This window comes from Chelonoidis abingdonii, chromosome 6 (genome assembly GCF_003597395.2).
Source record: "Chelonoidis abingdonii isolate Lonesome George chromosome 6, CheloAbing_2.0, whole genome shotgun sequence".
In the NCBI taxonomy this organism is placed as follows: Eukaryota; Metazoa; Chordata; order Testudines; family Testudinidae; genus Chelonoidis; species Chelonoidis abingdonii.
Genome location: NC_133774.1, coordinates 126,764,418 through 126,787,921, shown reverse-complemented (window position 1 = coordinate 126,787,921; position 23,504 = coordinate 126,764,418). Strand labels below are relative to the sequence as shown.

The following is a 23,504-nucleotide window of genomic DNA, read 5'->3' as shown; positions in this document are numbered from 1 at the left end:
ATGAGACCTTTTGCTTTTAAATGTTCTTCTCAAGAAATCTGGTTTTAAAATATATTGTGGACATTTAAAAACAGCATAGGAAGCATGTATTTTCTATTATTTTTCTTAATTTTAGAGGGCAACACAGAATTTGGTTTTAAATGTGCTCACTTAAACATTTACAGAAAGCCTGATTTAAAGTCCACCAGCAAGTGCCTTACCACTGATTGCTATGAGCTTCAGATCACGTCCTACATGCTTAATCAAAAACACGTTTACAGTTTGGAAAGGACATTGCAATCTTGATTAAGCAAATATGATACAATCATGTACCCTCTATCAAACTTTTCTTTAATGTTTCTACTCATACACAAAGCGCTTTATTATAAACAGGAAAAACAATAGTACAATACATTAAATAAGAAGACAACAATGATAAGAGTACATATATTTGTGCATGACGGGGTGAAGAATTCTGTGACACAGGAAGTCGCAGCGATGGTGGCTGTACTATAAAAGGAATGATCAGTGGTAGTATGATAGCTAGAGAGTGAATTCTTTCTTCAGTTGTCCTACCACCTCTGGATGCATGCATACCTTGCTCAAGAGAATTCCTCATTACCAGAGGTAATTCTTTATCAGATAGTAATTTGGTGTTCAACTCTACAGAAATGCTTAAATAGCAGAATCCTGTAAGGGAAGAAACTTTAAGCGTGTTTGGCATAATGCTTAGTTTGTTCTTAATCCTACAATCTGCAGTAAAGTTAAACAGGACAATGCCAAACTCCTACTGGTAAGAGACAAAGCAGCTTCAATTAGAAGACTGCCCTGCTTTGCATGGGAATTAAACAGTTCTGTGCAAACTGGTTAACCTGGCCAGTATTTGGATGCACAGCTTCACCCGTTCTAAGAGGTACATGTCTCCTTTTGTTATTGGAGCACGTGACTGTGCACTGGTCACCCTGGCACTGCAGAATTTTTTTAATCCCTTAGTGAAGGCCAAATGGGAAAATATGAATTATGGTTTGTTACTTTGTAGAATGGAATATGTGACTCACACAGTCTCGTGTAGGATTTTTTTTCTTTATCCTGACTTTGGTATGAAGCTTGAAAGTGAAATTTGCAGAGGGATTTCTCGTTGGCTGGTTTTTAGTCAGAAATGTATTCCTTATACCCCTAAAGATAGCTGGAGGAGCGTGATTTACATGCTGTGGCAGTCACCACAGGTTGTTTTATTTGTCAAGATTAGTAGGCTGTAGTTTTGTGCTCTGACAGATGTGTTATTCATTCTAATCCCATTTCTGCTGAATATCGGGCATAGCTGTGTCTGGTGGTGGCAGAATGGAATGCCTAACAGCAAATGAATACAAAGTGTTCTGTGCTGCAAACTTTATCCATTTGTTCTTGTGGGAGCAGTTTTTACCCAGGAGATGTAGACCAGAAAACTCAGCTCTGCAATCAAAGTAGGCATTTACACGTGTATTCTCTGTGCCAGCTGTGTGTGAAAGGTACTTAGGATTCCCAGCATCTGGATCCCCACATCCCTGGGTCCGGGTAAGAGGAGTAATCTTAGCATATTGTAACTTTCACATAACTCTTTATACTTAACGGGTCAGTAACACCTGACAAGAGGCTATGTAGAGGTTTGCGTATATTTTTGTAATGTTGCAATGGGATGAGGAGGCTAGAATGGACCTGCTGCAATAATTTGGCTATGAGGGGCATTATTACTGCTTCTGCTCTCCAGGATGGCCAAATTCTGCTGGCAAACCCATTTGTCTAAACACTTACTGCAATTTATGACTCAGCATAATAGTTTTAGGCCAAACTGGCTCCTATGCATATTATTTCCTTGCCTAGGATCACACTTGAGCCATGACTCCTTATCCCCTCCAAATTTGTTTTTAAAGAGTTATTTGTCACCTCAGCAAAATTATATTCAACTAGTTTAAGGTTTCAGTTTGCATGCAGGTCTAGCAATTCAGGGTTCAGGTATCCATGGCATAATGGGAAATAATTCCATTTAAAGAGACAGCAACTGAATTTGGTATTTGTTTATTATCCTTATTATTAACCTGTATACTTCAGTAGTACCTACAGAGCCCCATCAGGAGTGGGGCCTAAGCACTGTACACACATAAGATAGTACAGCCCCCTCCAGTGCCCTGTAAAAACCTGGCCTGGAGATGTACTTCTGATGTCTTCTCAGTTGCTCAGTATTTACTGGAGAGACCAACGATAGACCCTGACAACAGACGTAGAAATTGATAAACTTTCCCAGTATGTTGAGTAAAATAAAGTGCTAATCAAACATCTGTTTGACCAGCTGCTGACCAGCAATTCTCTCATCTGTCTGCCATCTTTACTCTTCACTCAGAAGAGAACACTAGATGTAATGGGATACAAGAGCTCCATTGCTAAATATCTGAAAGGCTGCCATAAAAAAGATGGTGAAAAATTGTTCGCTCTTGCCACAGAAGGCAGGACAAGAGGCGACGGGTTCAAACTACAGCACAGCAGATTTAGATGAAATCTCAGGAAAAACTTCTGAACTGTAAGAACAGTAGGAGAGTGGAACAAACTGCCTAGGGAGGTTGCAGAAGTTCCTGTCCTGGATGGTTTAGACCAGAGGCCCCCAATCTGGGGGTGGGGGCAGGCAGCAATGTTCGGGGGGTGCAGCTGGGACCTGGGCCAGTCTCCACAGGGGCAGGGAGGGAGCGCCACCCAACTCTGCTCCTGGCCCTGGTCCTGCCCAAGATCGGGCTGCTGATCTGGGACACAGCTCCCACTCCCGCCTCCAGCTATGACCCCAGCCTCAGCCCCCTGACCCTTGTCCGCATCCCCCCTCCCTTCCAGAGCCTTGACCCTGTTCCCAGCCATGGCATGGGGGAGGGGGGAGAGGAGAGGGCGTGGACAGGGGTAAGAGGCAGTGTGAGGTAAAAAGTTTGGGGACCACTGGTTTCAAGACACAACAAATCCTGCATCTTGACAGGGGGTTAGACTAGGTGACCCTTGCAGTCCATTCTAACCCTATGATTCTAGGTGGGATTAAAGATAATTCTGTGGAAGCATGTGAGTTTTGCAGCTGAATTGGGCTATTGTAAGTATCTGGATGTTTTTATTTATAGAAAGAAATGTGCAAAAGTTACCTTGTAAAAGTGCTTTCAATTTAGAACTGTCACTGTTCAGTCATTTTCCAACCTAATATTTTGTGCCATAAAATGGTGCTCAGTAAGGCATCATATGCAGAAGAAGAAAATGTTGTTCTGCAACATGCTGTACTGTTGCTCTCACATTAATTAAAGAACAACATATTTTATTTTACTTAAGTATTCTGAATTAAACGTTATTTTACAAAATCCCTAATAGTCAAATATGGTGAGGTAGCAAGGAAACGACATACAGAGGTAGCCAGTCCGACCTGTCTGTCTGTGTGTTAAGCAAAGAGAACCACTCTAACAAATTTTGTATTTAAACTTTATTTTTAATCAAGATAAACAAGGGAAAATATATCTCATACAAACTTTCATGAAGAGCTTACAAGAGCCGTGAGTATGAACAGGGCTTTATTTTTAAAAGGCATCTCAAATGGAAGAAATTAATCGTTTTGTTTTTTTAATATGCAAAGAATAAATTTGGGAGCAGACACTAAGTTTTACTGTTTACTTTTGTGCCAAATGATAACTAGCCTTCAAGATTAGAGACGTTGCAGCTTTTTTTATTAAGTTACAACTTTACAAAAATGGCTCACAACTTGTAGTCCAAAATTGAAAACGTGACAGTTCCTTGTTTCAAACCATGCATTCCTTTTCTGGGACTAAATTTTGCTCCATTCTGATTTTAGTCAGTCAATTCTTCCCACTCCCACAACAGTGCCAGAGGAAAAACAAATACAATATAGTCTGGTATAGTACTAAATTTTGATACAAGTATTTCCCACAGCTGTGTGCAGGGCTAAAAGATCACATACAATTATAAAAAAAGAACAAAATCTTACTTGAAGTTCTACTCTAGGTAAGCAATGAGCAACGTAAGCTACTTTCCACGTTAGATGGCCTGAAACGCTCAATGTTAACCACTAAGATAAGTTTCATTTTAGAGATTACTGAGTAGAAGCAATACATTTTCTATCATTTAAGAATTTATTGTAAATCTTCCTACCTATCAGAAGTGCAGCCTCATAGTGCCAATGAGCCCAGGGTTTCTAGATATAACTTGCATCTTAGGATAAGAATCGGGATCTATATTCCTGATTTCAAAGGGCTCAGCGCTATTCTATACAATGTTGGGAACCCTGAAACACAGCTATCCTAACCATTGGTAAACATTTCAGGGTACAGTCATATAAACTGCCCGGCACTTACCTATTCAACCTGTGAAAGCCAATAACCAAAAAATGACCAACTTTGTTTTTCTCTCTTTTGAGACCAATATAGATTTAGAACACAAGCAAATTGCTTTTTCTCTAGGAAAATACCCAGGAATTTCATGGGGCATATTGCTCATGTAAGGAGTATTGAATGGGGCTTGCAAAGATTTGCAGGGGGGGAGAGGGGCAAAGAGGAATTGGAAAGTTTCAAATAAATGCCATTTCAGATTGTCATTAGTTTCATGCCTACACAGTTTCCCTTCATAGAGCTTTTTGAAGACACACATTTTTGAGAAAAAATGACCTAAGATGACTCATTCTAATAACTTCTCTTCTATAGAAGTGGAGGACTTCAGATTTGTAGGTGGTTAAAGCACTGTTCCTTTTTAATAACTACACAATACTCTTTATATACGTACACAAAGTCATTTGTGATTTATGCTCTCTTTCATAACTCCAGTAAGCCCAAGCCTTGTGGAGGGGGCAGGCAGGCAGGCAGGCCTTGGGCAAGCATAGAATATCAGAGTTGGAAGGGACCTCAGAAGGTCATTTAGTCCAATGCCCTGCTCAAAGCAGGACCAATCCCTAGACAGGTTTTTCAAAAGCATTATTTCAAAAACAACTTTAAACAAAGATTCTTTTTTATTTTAAGCCATTCTTTGCATTACCTTCAGAGAAGCATACAATTTTTCCTATTAATTTTGTATAATTCAGCAAACATTGATTTTTTTCCGTAATTCTAAAGAATCTTGAAACTAACATCATCATTTCATTTAGCTGCAGTGCTGAGGATGTCAACACATCTCTGGAAAGAGGATTGTTATATCAGTTGTATGCCCTCTGATGGCTTTGCAGAAAATGATCACGCCGCATTTTTTTAATCTAGGTCCTACATCCACTATGTTGTTTTAAAATAACCTCGCTGAACTACCACCTCACCCCAATAGCTTGCTAGAATCTGAAAGCTATTACAAATTAAAAATATTGTTAGAAATATTTATTTGGTGGCACAAAGAGGATGACACGCTGTCCTTTTCATGTCAATCGATATTTTCTGAGATGACTTGCAGTTTGGAGCAGAAAAGTTATTGGTCAGTCAGTACCAAATAAAGCACTTCCGTAGAGTCACAGATTTTAAGACCACAAAGGATCTTTAGGATCATCTCTTCTGACCTCCTGCACAACACAGGCCAAGGAATTTCACCAAATGATTCCTGCACCTAGCCCACAACTTCTGCTTGAGCTACAGTATGTCTTTTAGAAAGACAACCAATCCTCTTCTAAAGTCTTCAAGTGATGAAGAATCCACCACATCACTTCATTAAGAGTATTTCACTCAAGTTTACTGAATTATGGATATTAAACTGTAACAAAGTAAATGACTTATGACATAAACTTTACCACAGAACTCTCATTTTGCCTGGGTTAAAAAGCACAGCATTGAGTTAATTCTCTTCCATTTCTCTTTCAGGCAGGACCCTTTAAAAAAACCCTCTCCAGAGCCCATCCTAAGTACCAGTCAAAGTTGCCACAAAACAGCACATGATGCACCTTCCTCTCAAGGAAAGCATCTGGCCTTCTGCATTGCCAGCCTCAGGAAGAGCAAAGAAACAGACTTTCTGCAAGGTGACATATGTCAATGGCTTTGAAGAAAGATAGCAGCTTCATCTTACCTACTTTTGTACTGTTTACTGGAATGCTAGAAAGGTCAGCTAATGACTATAGATTAATTTAGTAGGCAATTATAGTTGAAATATTTGATGACGTCATTAGTTCTAAATATAAAAAAGAAGGTGATTTCACCTGCAACCAGACTCAGAATGAACTCTGCACATTTACAGCCATGGCCAGGCTACACCATCAGCCATTCCATGAGTAAGAACATGTAGAAGTCACTCGGAGAAGGAATAAAGCATATGTCTGCAATGCAATTAGACCCCCGCGGCTGGCCCATGCCAGCAGACACAGGCTCATTGGGCTTTGGCTAATGGGCTGTTTAATTGTGGTGTAGATGTTTGGGTTTGGGCTCTGGGACCCCACCACCACGCAGCGTGCTAGAGTTCAGGCTTACCCTAAGATTCTTTGGCCCTCCTGTTCCTCTCTCAGGAGGGAGAGGGTGAAAAGACTCCTCCTGGGAGGCAGCCCAACAATACAGTATACAGGCAGCAAAGAGTCCTGTGGCACCTTATAGACTAACGGACGTATTGGAGCATGAGCTTTCGTGGGTGAATACCCACTTAGTCAGATGCAGGTATTCACCCACGAAACCTCATGCTCCAATATGTCTGTTAGTCTATAAGGTTCCACGGGACTCTCTGCTACTTTTACAGATCCAGACTAACACGGCTACCCTTCTGATACTTGACAGTATATAGGGAATAAGTTGGTAAACAGGCATGTGCACTCCCTCCCCTCTCCCAAACAAGGGAATTCAGCCACTCGGCAAAGGGGAGATCACCCAAGAGTAGCCAGGTCTATCCCAGAACTACCCAGGAACCAAGTTTAAACACTGAAGTAACTTCAGTGTAGATGCTACAGCAAATTGCTATTCAAAGTAAAGGGATTTCATTGAATTTTAGTGATAGTGGAAAGACGTTAGGGAAAAGAATTAAAATTGCTTTTCATTTCTTTATAGTTTTGTAACTACTCTCACATCACCATCCAGCACTTCACAATCAGTATCAATGGTAACAAGCAGCCATTCATATACAGATGGACATCAGGGACATATAGTGCAGGCTCTCTCTCTCTTCTTTATCCTAATGTTTACAAAAGCTGAATTTCCGTCTATTTTTGTCCACCTGTCCCTTCAAATACCAAACAATTTTCACTCCACTCTCTTTTAGAAGAGAGTCTGGCTTTTTCTTACACAGGATATAACCTAAAGATCTTACCAGAACTTCAGGAATCACAGTGGCAGTAAGCTGTTTGTCATTGACCGTTGTATCTTTAGCTAGCATATATATTCTTTCAGCTTCAGAAAAACAAGACATTTCAAGTACAACAGCACCTGTAACAAATGTATTTAAGTGATGCTTTAGTTGGAAATAAACTAGTTTAATATGAAGTTAAAGTAAGGGAAAAAAGATTACCATGAAAGAAAATTGTTTTATGGTACTTAAGAAAATATAAGAAAGTCATCCACTGCAATAAACTGGTTACCAAGAATGCAAAGTCCTATTTGTATTTAATTCAAAAATCCATCAACACAGAAAACAAAAGAAAAACCAAACCCAACCACCTGAGAACATTTCTGAGAAAGATCCACACTAAGTAGTTCTGGGCAAAACTGATGGTGTATTACAAAAATTAGAGTGGTCACAGAAATAATATAAAAGGAGCGTAGATATCTGAGCAGGTTGGGAAAAAATCCATCTAGTAAGAAAAAAAATTCAGGCAAAAGAAATCAGATATTTACTGTGAATGAAATATTGGAACCAATAATGCCAAACAAAATGAGGAAGAACGATGGATAACAGGTAAGCTATGAGCTTGCAAAACAGCATCATGCCTAAAAGAAAAAAATCCGTGGAACGTTGGCTGTTTCCTACGAGCCATCATACCATGGTCCAGGAAGGTCCAACTCCCAGCTAGAGCTTCCCACCCCATTGTGAGAGTCTCGGAAATAGAAAAATATTAAGGAACTGAACCAACTTCAAACAGCAATAAAAATGATTACATGGATTAATTCATGAGCAGCGATCTCTGTAAAACACCTACATGTAAACTGGATTTAAAACAAGCTATGGGTAAGAAGGGGATCATAATCTACAATTATTTTCCATGCTGCAAATACAGAAAAGGGAAAGGAGTTGCTCAAAAACATCCCGGGGGTTTCAATGGTCTTTATGAGGGAAAACATCAGTGTTTCCCAGCCTCACAGGGATATAACTGGTACCTCGGCAGTAAACACGGGCTTCTTGGTATGGGTTAATGGAACACAACTGGGCAAAGGAGTATCTCAAAAGGATATCAGGTACATTTTCTGAAGATTATTCCACAATACTGTAGGCCTTAACCTCCCAAATGAAGTCACTGACACCCCATTAATAAAATCATTTGAAATTGAGACTGGACAATACATTTGAAAATAAGCTTTTATGAATCATCATTTGGTGGCAGATGGATAAAAGCCAAAGGAAGTCTTTTCTATTTCATGGCTGAGGATACTAAGAATACAGATGAGTAGCTGTCAGGTTGCAGCACTCCTGATGTTAAATGTTCTAGGGGTTTTGGAGGTGTTTCTTACTTCCCCAATTTCCTGCATCCCAGGATGAAGTAAACCTCATTCTTTAACACCAGCAGCAAAGCAACATCTCAAAGAAAACGTGTGTGTTCAGTGGAAGAGTATCTAACAAACTAAAGTAAGAATTTTCCTAAGATAACAGATTAGCCTCATCCCCTCCAGTGTACTTATTAAAACCAAAGTGCTGGATCTGTGAAACACTGAGCTTGAAATTCCATTTTTTAAGTTTAAACAACAGGAACAAATTCTAATACCTTATGTTTTAAAAGAACAAAATGAGAAGAGGATTATATGGTATTGTCTGCAACAACTGACTCTTCTAGCTGCTTGAAATTAACATTCAAAACTCACTTTTAACAGATAAAACTTCATCACATTCATACAAGGAATGAAGCCACCTTATAAAAAAGAAAGTTCTAATAAAATATATTGTGGCTTATATAAATACGCTACGATGTTTTACATTTGATTTTTAAAGACTTTTTGTTTAGATGATAAAATCTCTAATGTATTCTTTCATCTTCGAGCTTTTAGCATGTGACTAAATTTCTGAAGTTGGTATGTTTTTACAATACTGAACTTAGTTTAAAATGTTAGAGGCTTACCTTGCATTGAGTAAACATGACTCAAAGAAAGCAGATTTGCTGCAAAGATTGAAAGAGAATGTATTTCAGACTTTGGGTAGATTAACAGTAAATATTAAAAGCACTGATTTCAAATCAAAAACTTTTTAAAACCGCAAAAACCGGATAGCATCCCCAATTAACACTTTCCCTCTTCCAAAGTCACCTTAAAGTTGGTGATTGTGTTTTAAACTTTGTACAAGTAGAAGACAAATTCCCCTGGTGTTTAACTCTGAAAAGTAAAAGCTATATGAAAAGATAAATTTGTTTACTGTAGAAAGGTACAAAGTGAATTTTCAGTAGTGTAGATAGAATATATTAGCTGCAATAAAGACAAAATTGTTAAATGTACTCCCCCTTTTCACTTCTGAATTAAATTGTGTTGCCACAATTTGAACTAATATAGCACACAAGCCATGACAGGTAGCGTTAATGTACCTGTTAACATCACTCCATTTACCTTCTTAAAGGACGTTAAATCCCAGGTAGTATTCTTGGGAAATGATTAATATAATCTTACATATTCTTTGATAAAAAACTGACTTTCAGCTGGTTACTTTTAAAGAGAATGCACTCATTTAGAATTCACCTGTGTCGTTTAAACAGAAAGTAATAATACTTTTAGAAAAACAGCTAAATAGGTCAGGGGAAACAAATATATATAAAGGCGACCCAAGTGCTTCACCGACCATCCTCTGAAACAAAAAGGAAGCCGTCACATACATTTTTATTTCTTACACAGAACGGTCAGTATGTTAAGATAAATACAGCCCTGCGCAGATGCAAAATTTGTATCCGCATCAGATTTGCAAAAATGACCTGCAGATATAAAGCGGATATCCGCAGATTTGCAGAGCTCTGAATATAAAAGGAGAGGGAAAATGTCACTATTTCAGATAAAACGTAATAAAAAAAATAGTGATTTTTGCAAGACAACATTTGCCAACCAAAGGGTCACAAACATACATAAGCAAAATTGGAAGAGAAGGAACACAATTTTACTATAGCATGTTATTCTATACATAGGAATAGACAGTGAAATCAAGTCCTTGTAGTCCAAAGATAATACTATTTGACTTACTTTTGATAGCTAAGTCATCCTTGAGGATGTTAGTGTATTCTTCAGCAGAGAGCTGAGGTGGCAAGCCACCCACAAACAAATTTACCCGCACGACAGATTTATTATTTTCTACAATGTAAAATCTTGTTTGATTCATCTGACGTATTGAAGTCTAGAAAAAGAAAATCAGAACTATTCATGCTACAACACGTTATATAGCAGGGGAAAGCACACCATGTCATGAAAAAAAAAATATCAATGTGGCTCTGAAGTAATGCCACTCGCTACCAGAACTTTGTGCTTGGAAAGAATTACAAATTACAAAAACTTACGCTCCAAAACCTGACTGTTCTGTTTATGAGCTTATAAAGAAGCAGCAGCTACTCAGTTTAATGAAAATTAAAATTACCCAGAAATTGAGAAAAAAATTACCCCAACTGATCAGAAAGCACAAATCAGATTGATTCTCTCTTTACTTATTTACCTTTCTTATGTCCCTAAGTCTGCTAAGGATCATCTCCTGGTCATCCAGCACCATTCGCTGAACTAGAGAAACAAAAGCAATGACACTGTTTTTCCTTAAAAACAGTCTGAATTATTATATAACTAAAAGAAAAAGCAAAAGCAAATAAAAATGACTGTTTTAGGCAAATAAATGCCTTGACCTATATTTTACCACTTTCTTTAATATTAAACACAAGTAGAAATACGAACACATGAGCTACAAGCCACATTCAGCAGCAAAACTCTGAAGAGGCTTTACATTGCACTACTGTTAATTTGCACAAAGCTTTTAAGCACCCTTCTGGACCACCACCATTTTGCAGCTAATCACAACCAAACAATACTCTGGTACAAACTAATTACTATATTTGAAAGCAGATGATTGGGAAAAACATGACTCATCCTGACAGATAAAAAAAGAAAACATTAACCACAACACTTTAATACATTCCCATTGTGGCAAACAAATGCAGTTTATGCATGACCCTAAACGACAGCCCTTTTGCTCTACTGTTGCAAAACCAAATAATCAGCAGAAGGAACATGCAAAACATAAACTCTATTCCCAGGACTCTGTGAGGAAATAATTTGATGAAGTATTTGATTTATGATTATATAATTCATTATGGTTATAAGGGATACAAGGAAAAGTTACAATCATATGTTAAAACTCTACCTAAGTATTTCTATGGCCTCCATCACAAGAGTATTCGAGTGCTTCATATGCTTTAATTTATCCTGCCACTGTACCGATTGAGGGCTGGAATAAATACAGAGAGAGTGAAACACCTTGGGCAAGTCACTCAGGGTCCATGCCCACTGAAAATAAAAGGTGTGTTTCGAACTCGGGTTTGCTATTCCTGTAATACCTCAGTGAAGACACAGCACCTCTGCTTTTTACTCAGGTTAGCAGCACAAGCACAACTCCAAGCTCCCCCAGGGTATGTCAATGCAGCAAAAGTGACGCATGGTACTAGCCCCTCTGAGCCAGGGCCGCCCAGAGGGTGGGGGCAAGTGGGGCAATTTGCCCTGGACCCCGCAGCCTGACGGGGCCCTGGCCCGCGCTGGCCGGCTGTCTCCAGAAGCAGCTCTGCCAGCCTCTGAGTCTCTGGGAAGCAGCAGCTGTTGCTGCTGCTAGGCAACCAGAGATGCTGACTGCTCATGACCAGCGGCTGAGTGCAGGTCAGGAGGAGGGGAGAGAGGCTGCAAGCCGTAGCCTTTCTTCTCCCGTCCCCTCCCCCCAGCACTGGAAGCACTGAGCATCATCACCTGGAGGAACAGTACCGAGTTTTGGTCCGGTGTGAGACAGGAATAATATCATTGCAGTGCCTCCAGCTCACTCCCTGAGAGCATGTCTGGGCCTGGCGACTTCCAACCGTGAGTGTTTTGACCCTGTGATTCTGCTAGCGTTTGTAATATTGGGTGGTGTTGCTGTATTGAGGTGAGTTTGTTGCTGCTGGTCTTCAAGAATAAAGTTGCGAATATTGTAATGTAACCCAGAAAATAAAGCCCCCAGTCTGCAATTATGCACGGAGGCTTGAGACTTTTGTATCTCCCCCCTATCTCCCTGCAGAAGGGGAAACTGAGGCACGCAGAATGATCTAATTCCCTTTCCAAATATTTGGAAGGAGGGACTGGGTCCTTCCAATACCAGTTCCCTCCATCAGCTCTGATTTCCTCTGCTGCAAGACCGTAGTAGGGCTGAACATTTCCATTAAACTATGGCTCCTTCATGTTTCCCATCAACAATAAAAATAGACCAGCTGCGGGGGGGGGGGGGTGGTCGCAAAAGGGGTTTGAATTTAGCAGAGGTGAGGGGATGTGAGAACGGGACTGTCTTAATGTTTGCTCTGAATACTGTGTTGTGCCTCAGTGTCCGGCAATTCTTAAGATCTATTGTGGGATAGGGTGTGTGATTGCTGCAGAGCAAAGGGCCAGTGACCTAAATGTCTGGCACTCTGTCTCCTAGCACTGATGGCTGGCCCCTCTCTGCTGCCTGCAAAGGTCCCGCTGAAAGGTGTGAGACAGAGAATCAGGTGAACTCCTGGGCGGGAAAGCTGAAACTGACAAGAGAGGGCTTGGAGGGTGGTGTTAGTCTGGGCTGGCTGGCTGGCTGGGAGCAGGAGGAAGTGCAGACATGAGGTCTGCTCACTGCCCTAGAATGACCTCAGCCGAGGGATCCAGTCTGGCTGTATCTGTTTTACTGCGCTAAAGAGTCACGTCTGATTGCAAAGTGGGTGAGAACCTGTGCTTCCCAGACCCGCCTGGTGTGTCACTGTGGAAGCACCACAGGGGCAGAGGATGCTGAATGCTCAAGGAGAGACCCAGGAGTGAAAGAGTGTGAGCTTCTTGCCCTGAACAAGTTGCCTCCCAAGGGAGAGGAGGCCCCAAGTCCTGATGGCTTGTGGGTTGGGGAGCGTTCAGGCATCGCCCGGGGACTCGGGTCATTAAAATCCACGATGAGCCACACAAATCACTAACAGTGCTGGAGGGCCAGGAGTGAGCAGGTGGCCTGGTGGTAGGGCACATTGCTTCAGTCAGTCCTGGGCTCTGGGATGCGATAGGCTGGGTGGTGGGTTCAGTCTGTCTTCCAGTCTGCTTTCTCAATGGGGTTCCCACCCGTCCCACCAGAGATTGCACCCTCAGCACACCAGACTCGTCCCAACTCAGCCAGGTAAGCTCTTGGTCTGGTGTCTGAGCTCCCAGTCCCTCTCAGGGTTGCAGCTGTCTGAATGTGTGCCTTTCCACACTCCTCATTCACACCTCATTCATTAATAGGGCAATTGATAAAACTGGAGGAAGATCTCATTTCACTTCTAGCAATGAGACATGTTTTCTTTACCGTTAATTAAGTAGCTACCTTGGGCCCATATACAACATATACCAAGTTCAATACAAAGTCATAGTAAAAGTTAACAAAAAGTGCATAATGCCAGAGATTTACCTAAACGGAACTGATTGATTGCTGTGTGTAGTAATATATGTGACCCCTGGGTCTTTGAATGGGTTATCATACATCGGGGGGGGGCAGGCAGCAGTCGGGGGCAAGTGGGTGGCAAGTGACAGGTGGACAAAGAGGCAAGCAGTGAGCCCAGCAGGGTGTTCTAGGGCGCATTAGAGGTATTCTGGCAGGGGAGGGAGAGAAGTGAAAGGAGTGATTGTGGGTTGGACCTGCTAGGAGGACTGCAGCAAGTCAATGTGAGGACTAGGGCGCTGAAAGGGTGTGAGGCGGGGCAGGGGAGGGGTGGTCCTATTTTATGCTCTGAATCTGGGTCACCCTATGTGCCAGTTTCAGAGTAGCAAGCCGGTTAGTTGTATCTGCAAAAAGAACAGAGTACTTGGCACTTTAGAAGACTAACAAATTTATTTCACATAAGCTCATGGCTACAGCCCACTTCTTTCGCATGTCATAGAATGGAATATTTCTTTGTTATGTGTGCTGTTTCCCCCGCCCCCAAAACCTTCCTCTTTGCCCAAGCTGTTTCGACAGGGTGGCCTGAGGAAGGAGGGTCTGTTTCTGCAAGCGGCGGGCTGGGGGGCGGGCAGTGTTGCCACAGGAGCCGGGCGTCTAGGGGAAGAGGGGCATATAATTAAAATTAAAGCCTAAAACGCCGGAAGCTTTATAGAGTGACGTTTTGGTAAAATTATCTTTTAAAAAGCACAGCTTTGAAACTTATTTACACATGTGGGTCAATTAAAGCATTTAATAACCATATTTAGTATTATCTTTAATCTAAGTCAGAGCGCACAGCAACTACAAAGACTTGTTGGGTGCGTTAAAAACATAATTGACTGGTCTGTAATGAGTCTAGACACAGGAAAAGAAACATAACAAATAAAGTCCAGTTAAAAGCTCCTTTTTAGGCCTACAGGCAAACCGAAGGTGTCATGGTAGCTTACTTTCAGGTTAACAATAACATTTTACTTGGGTTTCTTGTTTCCTGAATGTCTGAAGAGAAAAGACAGATGACATTGCCTGCAATGGTTTCTCATACTAGTTTATAGTAAAATGGTTTCAAGTTTATTTCTTTTGTTTACTTACACCTCTAAAGTGTGAACAGGAATAATTTAACCATCTATTCTGCATTGTTGGGTTTTCTTACCACTGCCAAATGACACAACTTAATAGTTCTGTCCCTATGATGAACTTACAGGAATATTGTTTGCCCTATCTTTGAGCTTTATTATGCTACATTTTTTATCTTTACATGTTATTATTATTATTTGCAATTATTTTCAAATAGGAGTTCTTTTTTAACAAAGGTGTAGAAGTTAGGTTGCCAGGGGCTAGTTAGGTAAGATGATGCCTTGATGTGGTGCAGGATTCTGGCAGTGAGAATGGTTTGCTCCTCCTGCTTCTCCTGGGAAGACGAGCGAATGAGGTTCCTGCTTTCAGGATTAAAGAAGTCATGTTAAATTATATTTTCCATTTCCTTTTTGACACAAAACATTGAGATTTGTGGCTCAGTACTGCAGCTTACCTCTCGCTGTTGTAAAATGCGTAGAGTATTACAGTGCCAGAGATCAGTATATGATTACACTGGCATGGCAAATTATCTGGGGATATCAAGATGAGTTCAAGATACTTGCTTTTATTCTTTCATTATATTTTCCCATGTAACTTTTAAATGATTTTTTTTTTTCAACAAAAAGATGTTGAAGGCAGGATAGCTGTTTATGACATCCCTTTGGACTCTGGTTATTGTTAATTTATATTTTGTAATTGTCTGTTTACATTGTTAACATATTTTGACTTACCAGATCTTTCACTGGGGCCAGTAAGATCATGCAAAGTGTACTTAGGCAATTAAATTAGAACTGTCCAAGCACAATAGACATCATTGGTCCAATATCCAAATCTGAAAGTCTGCATGATCTAAACTAACTGGTTGGCTGAGCACATGGCTGAACCGACATGCTTGATTCCAGTCATGAATTGCCAAACTAAAAGTGTCCTGCACTCACTACATTCACTTCTGTATCTCAGTATTAGTGGGGCAATTTGCCCCAGGCCCCACAGGGGCCTCCTATAGTATTGCAACTTTTTTTATGGAAGGGGCCCCCGAAACTGCTTTGCCCCAGGCCCCCTGAATCCTCTGGGCGGCCCTGCTCTGAGCTAGTTTGACTCCAGCTTGTGCAACTAGCAAGAGCAGTGAAGACAGCGCATCGTGGGCTTCAGCTCAGGCTAGTGAGCCAAATGCATAGCCAGGATCCATGCCAGCCTGGTATTACTTGCACTGAAGCCAGCACTGGTCTGTCTTCACTACTGCCACTACCCATACGAGCTGGATTCAAGCTCGCTTGGGTAGGCTAGGCCGTGCGGAGCTCTGTAGACCTAACCCTAGAGGCTGAACCTAGATCAGGAATCTCAGTCCAGCCTCTTCACCACCAGGCCATCCCTCCAACCAGAGCAACACAGCCACTATAGGGACCCGAGCATCCAGCCCTACGTGTCCCCGAACTCAAATTCTTGGTTTATTCATGGAATAGATACAGCCAAACAGCAGCACCGAAAAGCTTCTCTGCACTGGCCTGTGTGTGATCTGCTTTAATAGCAAAGTTATTGACCGCATTTAAGTAACAGCTCCCTTCAAAGGGCATCTCCCAAAAAAACACAGTCCTTTTCACCAGTGGGTAAGTATGCATCAGAAAATTAGACAGCTGGGTGAAATTCTCATGCAAATAATTTTTTCCACTGAAAAAATACAGATTGATGTCATACAAAACAATTAACAAATTTGGGTCAATTTCAGCAAATTGTTTTGGTCAAATAAAAATTTTAAATAACTTCAAAAGAGTTTGTTTCAGCATTTCTGAAATGAAATGTTTCAACTTTTTGTTTTGGAATTTCACTATTATCTTTAAAAAAATTAAAGCCTTCAAAACAAAACAAAACTTTCAACCCCAAACTATTTTTTTCAACTTTTGCTTTTTGTCAGGGAGAGGGGGGAAAAAGCAAAACAAAAACTCCATTTTGGTTCGACTTGAACTGATTCCTCCACCTCTCCATAATTTTTTGGTTTGGCCACTAACCTGAAAAATCTCATATTTGCACATCTTTTTGGAAAACACAACTTTGGCATGTGTTTTCTTTTAGTACGAAGAAGGGAGAGTAAAGCACTAAACACAAAATCTATGGTGACAATTAAAAAAAAAAGCATTTCTGATTCAATATTTCAACATTTTTCAGCATAATTATACACCAAGTATCTGTCAGTTTTTGAAGGATCAACTGTAAAAATTAAATATGGATGTATTAACATTAAAATACACAAATGAATACTAAGGACTCAACTACAGTTATTCATTGGACTAGAAAAGCAAACAACACTTGATTTACCTTGCTTACTGCCCATAAGTACTTCTAGAAGTTTGAAATTCTGGAGGCATTCCGTCTGCCAAGAGACAACACATTTAGATGTACATTTTAATAGGTAATAAATTTGCCAGAGTTTTGTATTCTTTTAGTGGTTACATTATAATATTAACAGGCACATGAAAATTAAATCCCTTAAATTAACTCGAGACAAGCTGGGTGAGGTAATATCTTTTACTGGATCGCTTCTTTTGCTGGAAGAGGAAAGCTTTGGAGCTCTGCAGAGCTCTTCTTCAGGTCAAAGCCTCAAGAAGAGTTCTGTGGAGCTCAAAAGTTTGTCTTTTTCCACCCACAGAAGAAAACCACAACGGAAGATACTGAATTGTGCTTTTCCTTCTCTGGAAAAACCTTCCCTTTCCATTTCCATTGTCTCTCCTACACAAAGCCTAAAACTTCCTCATTTCTTAGCTACCAATGCAACCCATAAATCAACTGGAGAGACAACTGCTGAATAGCACAGTCAACTCTCCCCACTCAGCAGCCGATGGGGCTATTAAAACATTTCCACAGGGATGATCTTGCCAAAGGGAGCAGAATGGGGAATGGTACACAGCTCTCACAAATGGCCAATCGGGTGAAAGACACCGGCCCATCAGGCCAACCAGTGGGAGCAGACTTCACTAACAAGTTATACTAATTATCTAACAGCTATTGACACCACAAATCCATACTCTTGGAGCAAAAACTACTGCATGAACATGGGACTGTTTAAAGTCGTGACACATTATGATGGGGGAAGAGGAGGAATCTTATCTACATACCCCTAGTCCTTGCTTAGAATCATTCATTCAGAAGAGAAGAGGAACACCTCGTACTACTCACATCAGACACACACCCCAGAACGCGCAGCTAAAAACCTGAATATCAGATTAAAACAGCTGGTGGTATGACTATTAAAAAATTTAATAATATGATTGTCCAACACTGCCCTAGACACATCTGCTACACGGGACTGGTGAACGCACACGTTCAGTGTTACCATTACTCTAGTGGAATAGGTCATGAAACTTTGGGGACATGCTACGTTTCTAACAGGTCTTGACTAGGAGGTGACAAAATCCCTAAGTTCACTTTATGTATTAATTAAGGCTGAGGGCATTTGGAATTTCTCGAAGAAGGACTTCAACATCCAAAAGCTTTACATAATCATCAATCACCAGTTGATGTACAAATGCATCTGTCCTGCTGGATATATGAGACACACTGAACACAAGCTTTCACATGAGTCAGAATTGCCCCTGCTAAGAGGATAGATACTCCTGCCCATGGAAACGTACATGGCACATGTACATAGTGTTTCAAACTAGCCAAAACCAAGAGCTACATAGAGAGCTATCTCAGAGGACGCAACAGTGTGAATTTCTTCAGAGTTTCATCAACTCCAGGGATGTGACAGCAGCGTCTAACCAAAGAACTACACACTACTACTGTGAAGGAATTGAGCTTTTGGATACTGAAGCTGTCAGAATTTTCATTCTAGCTCCAGGACTGCATATTTCCACCAAATGGTCATTGAAATGTAGGGCTGGAATGGACCTTGAGAAGTCATCTAGTCCAGCCCCCTGCACAGAGGCAGGACCAAGTAAACCTAGACAATCCCTGACAAGTGTTTGTCCAAACTGTTCTTAAAAACCTCCAGTGACTTCTTTAAAACACAGCAACACTTTGGGGAAAGAGGGAATTACACTTGGAGGAGACGTCAATAGCAAACAGATCCGATAAAGACAAGACAGACAGGGAAGCAGGTGTGGCATTGAAGTCGCTGGGCCAACAATTCAATCTCTCCGAGGAAAGAGATTACACATTTTAGTCACATCATCATCTGTTCTATACTAGAAGTGATGTAATATTAATCTCTAAATCCTTAATGAAGCAGACAAGATCTAAAGCAATTGGCAATATTACATAGTCAGATCATGAACCAGTGGGAGTAATATTTGATAGCTGGGATGGACAATCAGGAAAAGATAGTTACACTCACTAATGAACAAAGATCTGGAGTGCTGGGGACGTATGCAATTCCTTGGTCAGGAAGAATAGCCACAGTCAAAACAAATATTCTTGCAAGGATAATTTTCTTGTTTCAAAATTTTCCGCGATTATCTCAGATAATCTCAGATTACCTCAGGAATACAGGGATGTTAGAATGTATATGGAATAAGAAAATCAAGAGTGGGAGCAGATACTTTGTACAAACTCATTAAACAAGGTGGACTAGCTATTCCAACAATTCTATGGTCCTATCAAGCCAGCCAGCTCAAAGCAGAAGTGGGCTGGGGCCACCCTAATCCAGTCTAACCCTGGATCTTTATTGAACAAGAAAATTGCAGCGGTGTAAACAGTTAGGCTACCAGAATTTTGCGTACATCCTTTAGCAAAGGCTATTCTATGAGTTTGGAATAGAACTATAGGTAAAATAAACTCTTTTCCCTCGCCAACACCACCCATTGCACATAATCTCAATCTTAACCCAAATAGCAAACACAGAGAGCTTCAAACATTGAGAGCGCTATGGAATACACCCAGTTGGCCAGCTAGTGGGTAAAGCAACTCTTAACTTATTTAGAGATCAAAACTAACTTTAACTGGCCCACTCTCCCCTGGTATCAGTACTTTCAAGTCAGGCATTATGTTTCTTAACTTTCTAGTTTATACAAAAGGCGAACTTCAATAGATGTGATGGCAACTGGCCAATTAGGAAACAAAAAAAATATAACAGAGTTATATCAAATGTTGCAAACAGCGTTCCTAACAAAATTTCAGAGACGGAGCTTTCTGCATTGTGGCCTTTTTCTGAGACCCAGAGGTGTCCAGAACACATATTAGACTTTTCACCTTCTGATCAGAACCCTGAAGAGGTACCATCTCCTAGGGGTTTCACAGTGAAACCTTCTTGAAACAGAAGGGCTTTCAGCCTGTTCTGGAACTCCTTGCGTGCTCTCAGGTTGAATACGCTGCAAACAGAGCATCGTGAAGTACAGCAGCTTTCAACAAACCTCTATTATGAGCAGCTATGCCGGGAAGGCTGCTGGACAAGAGCTGCACCTTTGAAAGCCTGGTCTCTTCAACTTCAGGTCTGTCATGGAACCAGTAAATGGAATCAAACAGATTTCTCTAAACTATACTAAAAATAAAACTTAACAGGTAACTTATCCTAAGTCTAACACTAACTATGAAACAGTAAACTAAGGAACCACAATCTTCTAAGTGAAGGATCTGGAACCAAAGGAACTCAATAGGTGTACATCCATCTGTTGCTGTGGATGGAAGATGCTAAGGCAGCCGAGGGTGCCACGTCCCATTTTATCATCTTGCCCTCAGCATGTTCAGGAATGCAGATGGGGGGACAGGAGAGATGCATGAGCCCTGTTATGAGAAGGTTCCACCACCTGACCTGCACTCGTCAGCACATCCTACGAGTGGGACAATGCAGAAGACACTCAAAAAAGAATGCAAGGTTTTCTTTAGTTCCACCAGGACTTGGTCTTGCGTATCACCCTGATGTCAATATTCAAGAGATACAGAAGCACAAAAGATGTATGCTCTAGATTGAGAATTCTCTTCTTTGCATGAGTAAATTTGCTTGACCCATAAGAAATGGAGGCGGCTTTCAGTATAACACTATTCGGTCTGTAGTATTATGCAGTGCAGTAGCTTTGTCAGAAAGAGAGGTTGGTCCAATAAAATATATTACCTCACCCACCTTGTGGGTTTTTATTATGTTCAGGTAATGTTTTATCCCCAATTTGGCACCACGCAAGGCAGCAGTTCTCATTCGCTGAGCATTAAAAGACTATTTAGTAGAGGGAAGGTAATATATACATTTTTGTAAAGTATGCTTTTTCTTTTGAATGAACAGTTTGGATAGTTCATACGAAGCACAACGAAATGCTTATGAGCTTTATATTGCTTACCTGCCGTCCTAATAGCGGAAGAACTTCTTTAATTACTGTCTGGGTGGTGCTTTCCTTATCTATTCGCAGAGAGATATATGCCATTCCCACTCTAGACAAAAAAAAAGAAATATTTAAAATTAAAATCACGTATGCAGTTGGATTAGCTCAGGAGATTGTATTGGATCTGGAGAGCTCCTCCTCTAAGATCCCAGTTACAATTCAGCCCTATTCAGTAAAAAAACTTGTTACCAGCTGATAAAATTAAGCTGTCCACAAGCCTCAGTCCCACTCACATTGGACAGGTGGGAACCGACTATCCCAGAGACCAGTCACTGATGCCTCTATACTGCTGGTGACTCCACACAAATAGGCCTGTCTGACGACCCACTGAAACCCTTGGGCCTCTGTCCGTGCAGTCCCACTTGCTGGACTGTGGACTAAAGTTTTTGTCAATACAACTGGGACGAAGTTAGCAATCTCAGCAGCAAGGACAGACACCCAATTCATAAACAATTTGGGAACCTTTGGGATGAAAGGTGGAACTATAAAACGAAAGTGACTGTAAACTGATCAGTCTTATTTCACTGTGGAGGGTGCGTAAAATGCAAAACAGTTGCAGTAGTAAAAAATAAATAAGATTAAAAAAAGTGTTAATCATCTGATCTGTTACTAACATGGAAAAGAATGTAACATACGTATCTTAATCTGAACATTTCCTTTAAAAAATATGAAGCTCTCACAAGAAAGCTTCTGCTCATCATTTGTACATGGATACTATTTGCTTAAAAAGTTATGTCTCCTTGGATTAACATGTGCTACAACTAAAGAAAGACTCAGGATCTGTCCCGATCATGCAAAGGCACCTGTCGACTGTTAATCATGTAAGACTGGGGGCTAAATGTAATAGTTAATGTCAGAGTCTGGAAATGAAGAAAAATGAAAGCTAAAAAAATAGTATCTGTTACACCAAGACAGATCCTTGAAATGTAGTGGATTTTGTCCTCCTTTACCCTCGTGCAACTTTAACGACTGCAACATATTTTCCTGGCCAGGATAGAAGGCAAAATTGGCTGAGCATAGTAACCTTGAAAAAAGAAGGAAATTACTCACTTCAGCCAACTGGGATAAATTCTTATTACTTCGTGATCCTTAGATTTGGCTCTGATGATCCAAGCTTCAGGAACCGCCTCTCTGAACACTGGCCCTGGGTTGGTTTCTTCAGGGGCATCATTCCTGTTGATGATGTCATCAGAAAACAAGGTCTGCTGAGAAAATGTCTGGAGCTCATAGTGCTGCTGATCATCATTTACGTAGTATGCCCTCAGCGCTGCCTCCTACAACAGCACAGAAAAGAGAGTGATTCGCCCTCCTCTGAAAACGGGCACTGATGTCTGGCTGGGACACACACATGAAATTCAGTCAGTTCACTTACTCTAAAAGATTCTTTTAAGGGAACATAAAGACAGCCGGCAGGCCATTATCGAAAATAAGTGCATGGTTTCGCAACAAAGTTTTAGTGATGTAAAAACACAAGAGGAAATTTCTCACTAGAATCCCAATATTTAGATTTTTGATAGTGCCTGTAGTATTTTTGTCAGGCGATGGCAATTTTGACTGATGTATCCTTTTAATATAAATGTAGTGAGCTGCAGTAGACACAGCTTCAGGATTCATGCCTGTATGGAGAGGTAGGTTGTATTTCTCTGAGCTGTGGGGCATACAGCTGCCTGCCTTTGATCCAGGTTTAAATCAGAGACCACTTTAAGCCCCGGATGCCCTAAGCATCCCTGCTTCACAGCCACTCTGTTCCCCAGGTCCACATCACCCTCTTTGGGGCTCTCCTGTCCAGGTAAAGACCACTCCACCTGCAGCATAGGGAACTCTGTAGCCATCCTGTGCCATTACAGCCTAATTTCAAAACTAGAGCCCTTCTATCACAGCCTGCATCACCTTTGGCCACCATAGACCCTGGAGCAAACATGTCCTAGGATGGCACCTTTTGTGAATTAATAATTTCTTTTATCTGGGAGAAGAAAACAGCCAAAATAATTATGTTTGAAAAATACTAAGCAATCCTAAAAAGCAATTTTTTTTTTGCACTGGATATTCTTTTTTTAACTATTTGGATGTGGATCATCAAGAGTAATTTTCAAAATTTCAGTTAATTTTGTGCACATTATCAATGCAGAAGGGGGTTTATAATGATAACAGTTATTTTTGACTGAAGCTGAAAAACATTGGTGATATTCTATATAGGTTCTCACCCTGCATCTATCAGAGAGCTTATTAGAGTGAACACAGGAAGAGCTCCCATCACTCTGTCCTTTCCCTCATTCTGCAGAGCACTGGGTTTTTATTCAACAACAATTTTAGTACGCCTTGTTTGGTAAACAGAAAAATGGACATATGCAGCAGTCTTAAGAGACAGTTTGTTTCATGTACGTGTAACCC

The 23,504-nt window shown here is 40.7% G+C and overlaps 1 protein-coding gene across 3 annotated transcripts in view; it reads right to left on the bottom strand.

The window, feature by feature from the left end:
• The window catches only part of DGKQ (diacylglycerol kinase theta), a 144,833-nt gene that overhangs the window by 36,763 nt on the left and 84,566 nt on the right, over positions 1-23,504 (bottom strand). For all 3 annotated transcript variants that reach the window (XM_032767097.2, XM_075067398.1, XM_032767096.2), the window contains exons 9-15: positions 22,164-22,387; positions 21,072-21,162; positions 17,122-17,176; positions 10,762-10,823; positions 10,299-10,449; positions 9,200-9,238; positions 7,243-7,358 (exon numbers count right to left, since the gene is read on the bottom strand). In XM_032767097.2, coding sequence (XP_032622988.1) covers positions 7,243-7,358; positions 9,200-9,238; positions 10,299-10,449; positions 10,762-10,823; positions 17,122-17,176; positions 21,072-21,162; positions 22,164-22,387 — 738 coding nt within the window. The remainder of the gene's footprint in view (positions 1-7,242; positions 7,359-9,199; positions 9,239-10,298; positions 10,450-10,761; positions 10,824-17,121; positions 17,177-21,071; positions 21,163-22,163; positions 22,388-23,504) is intronic.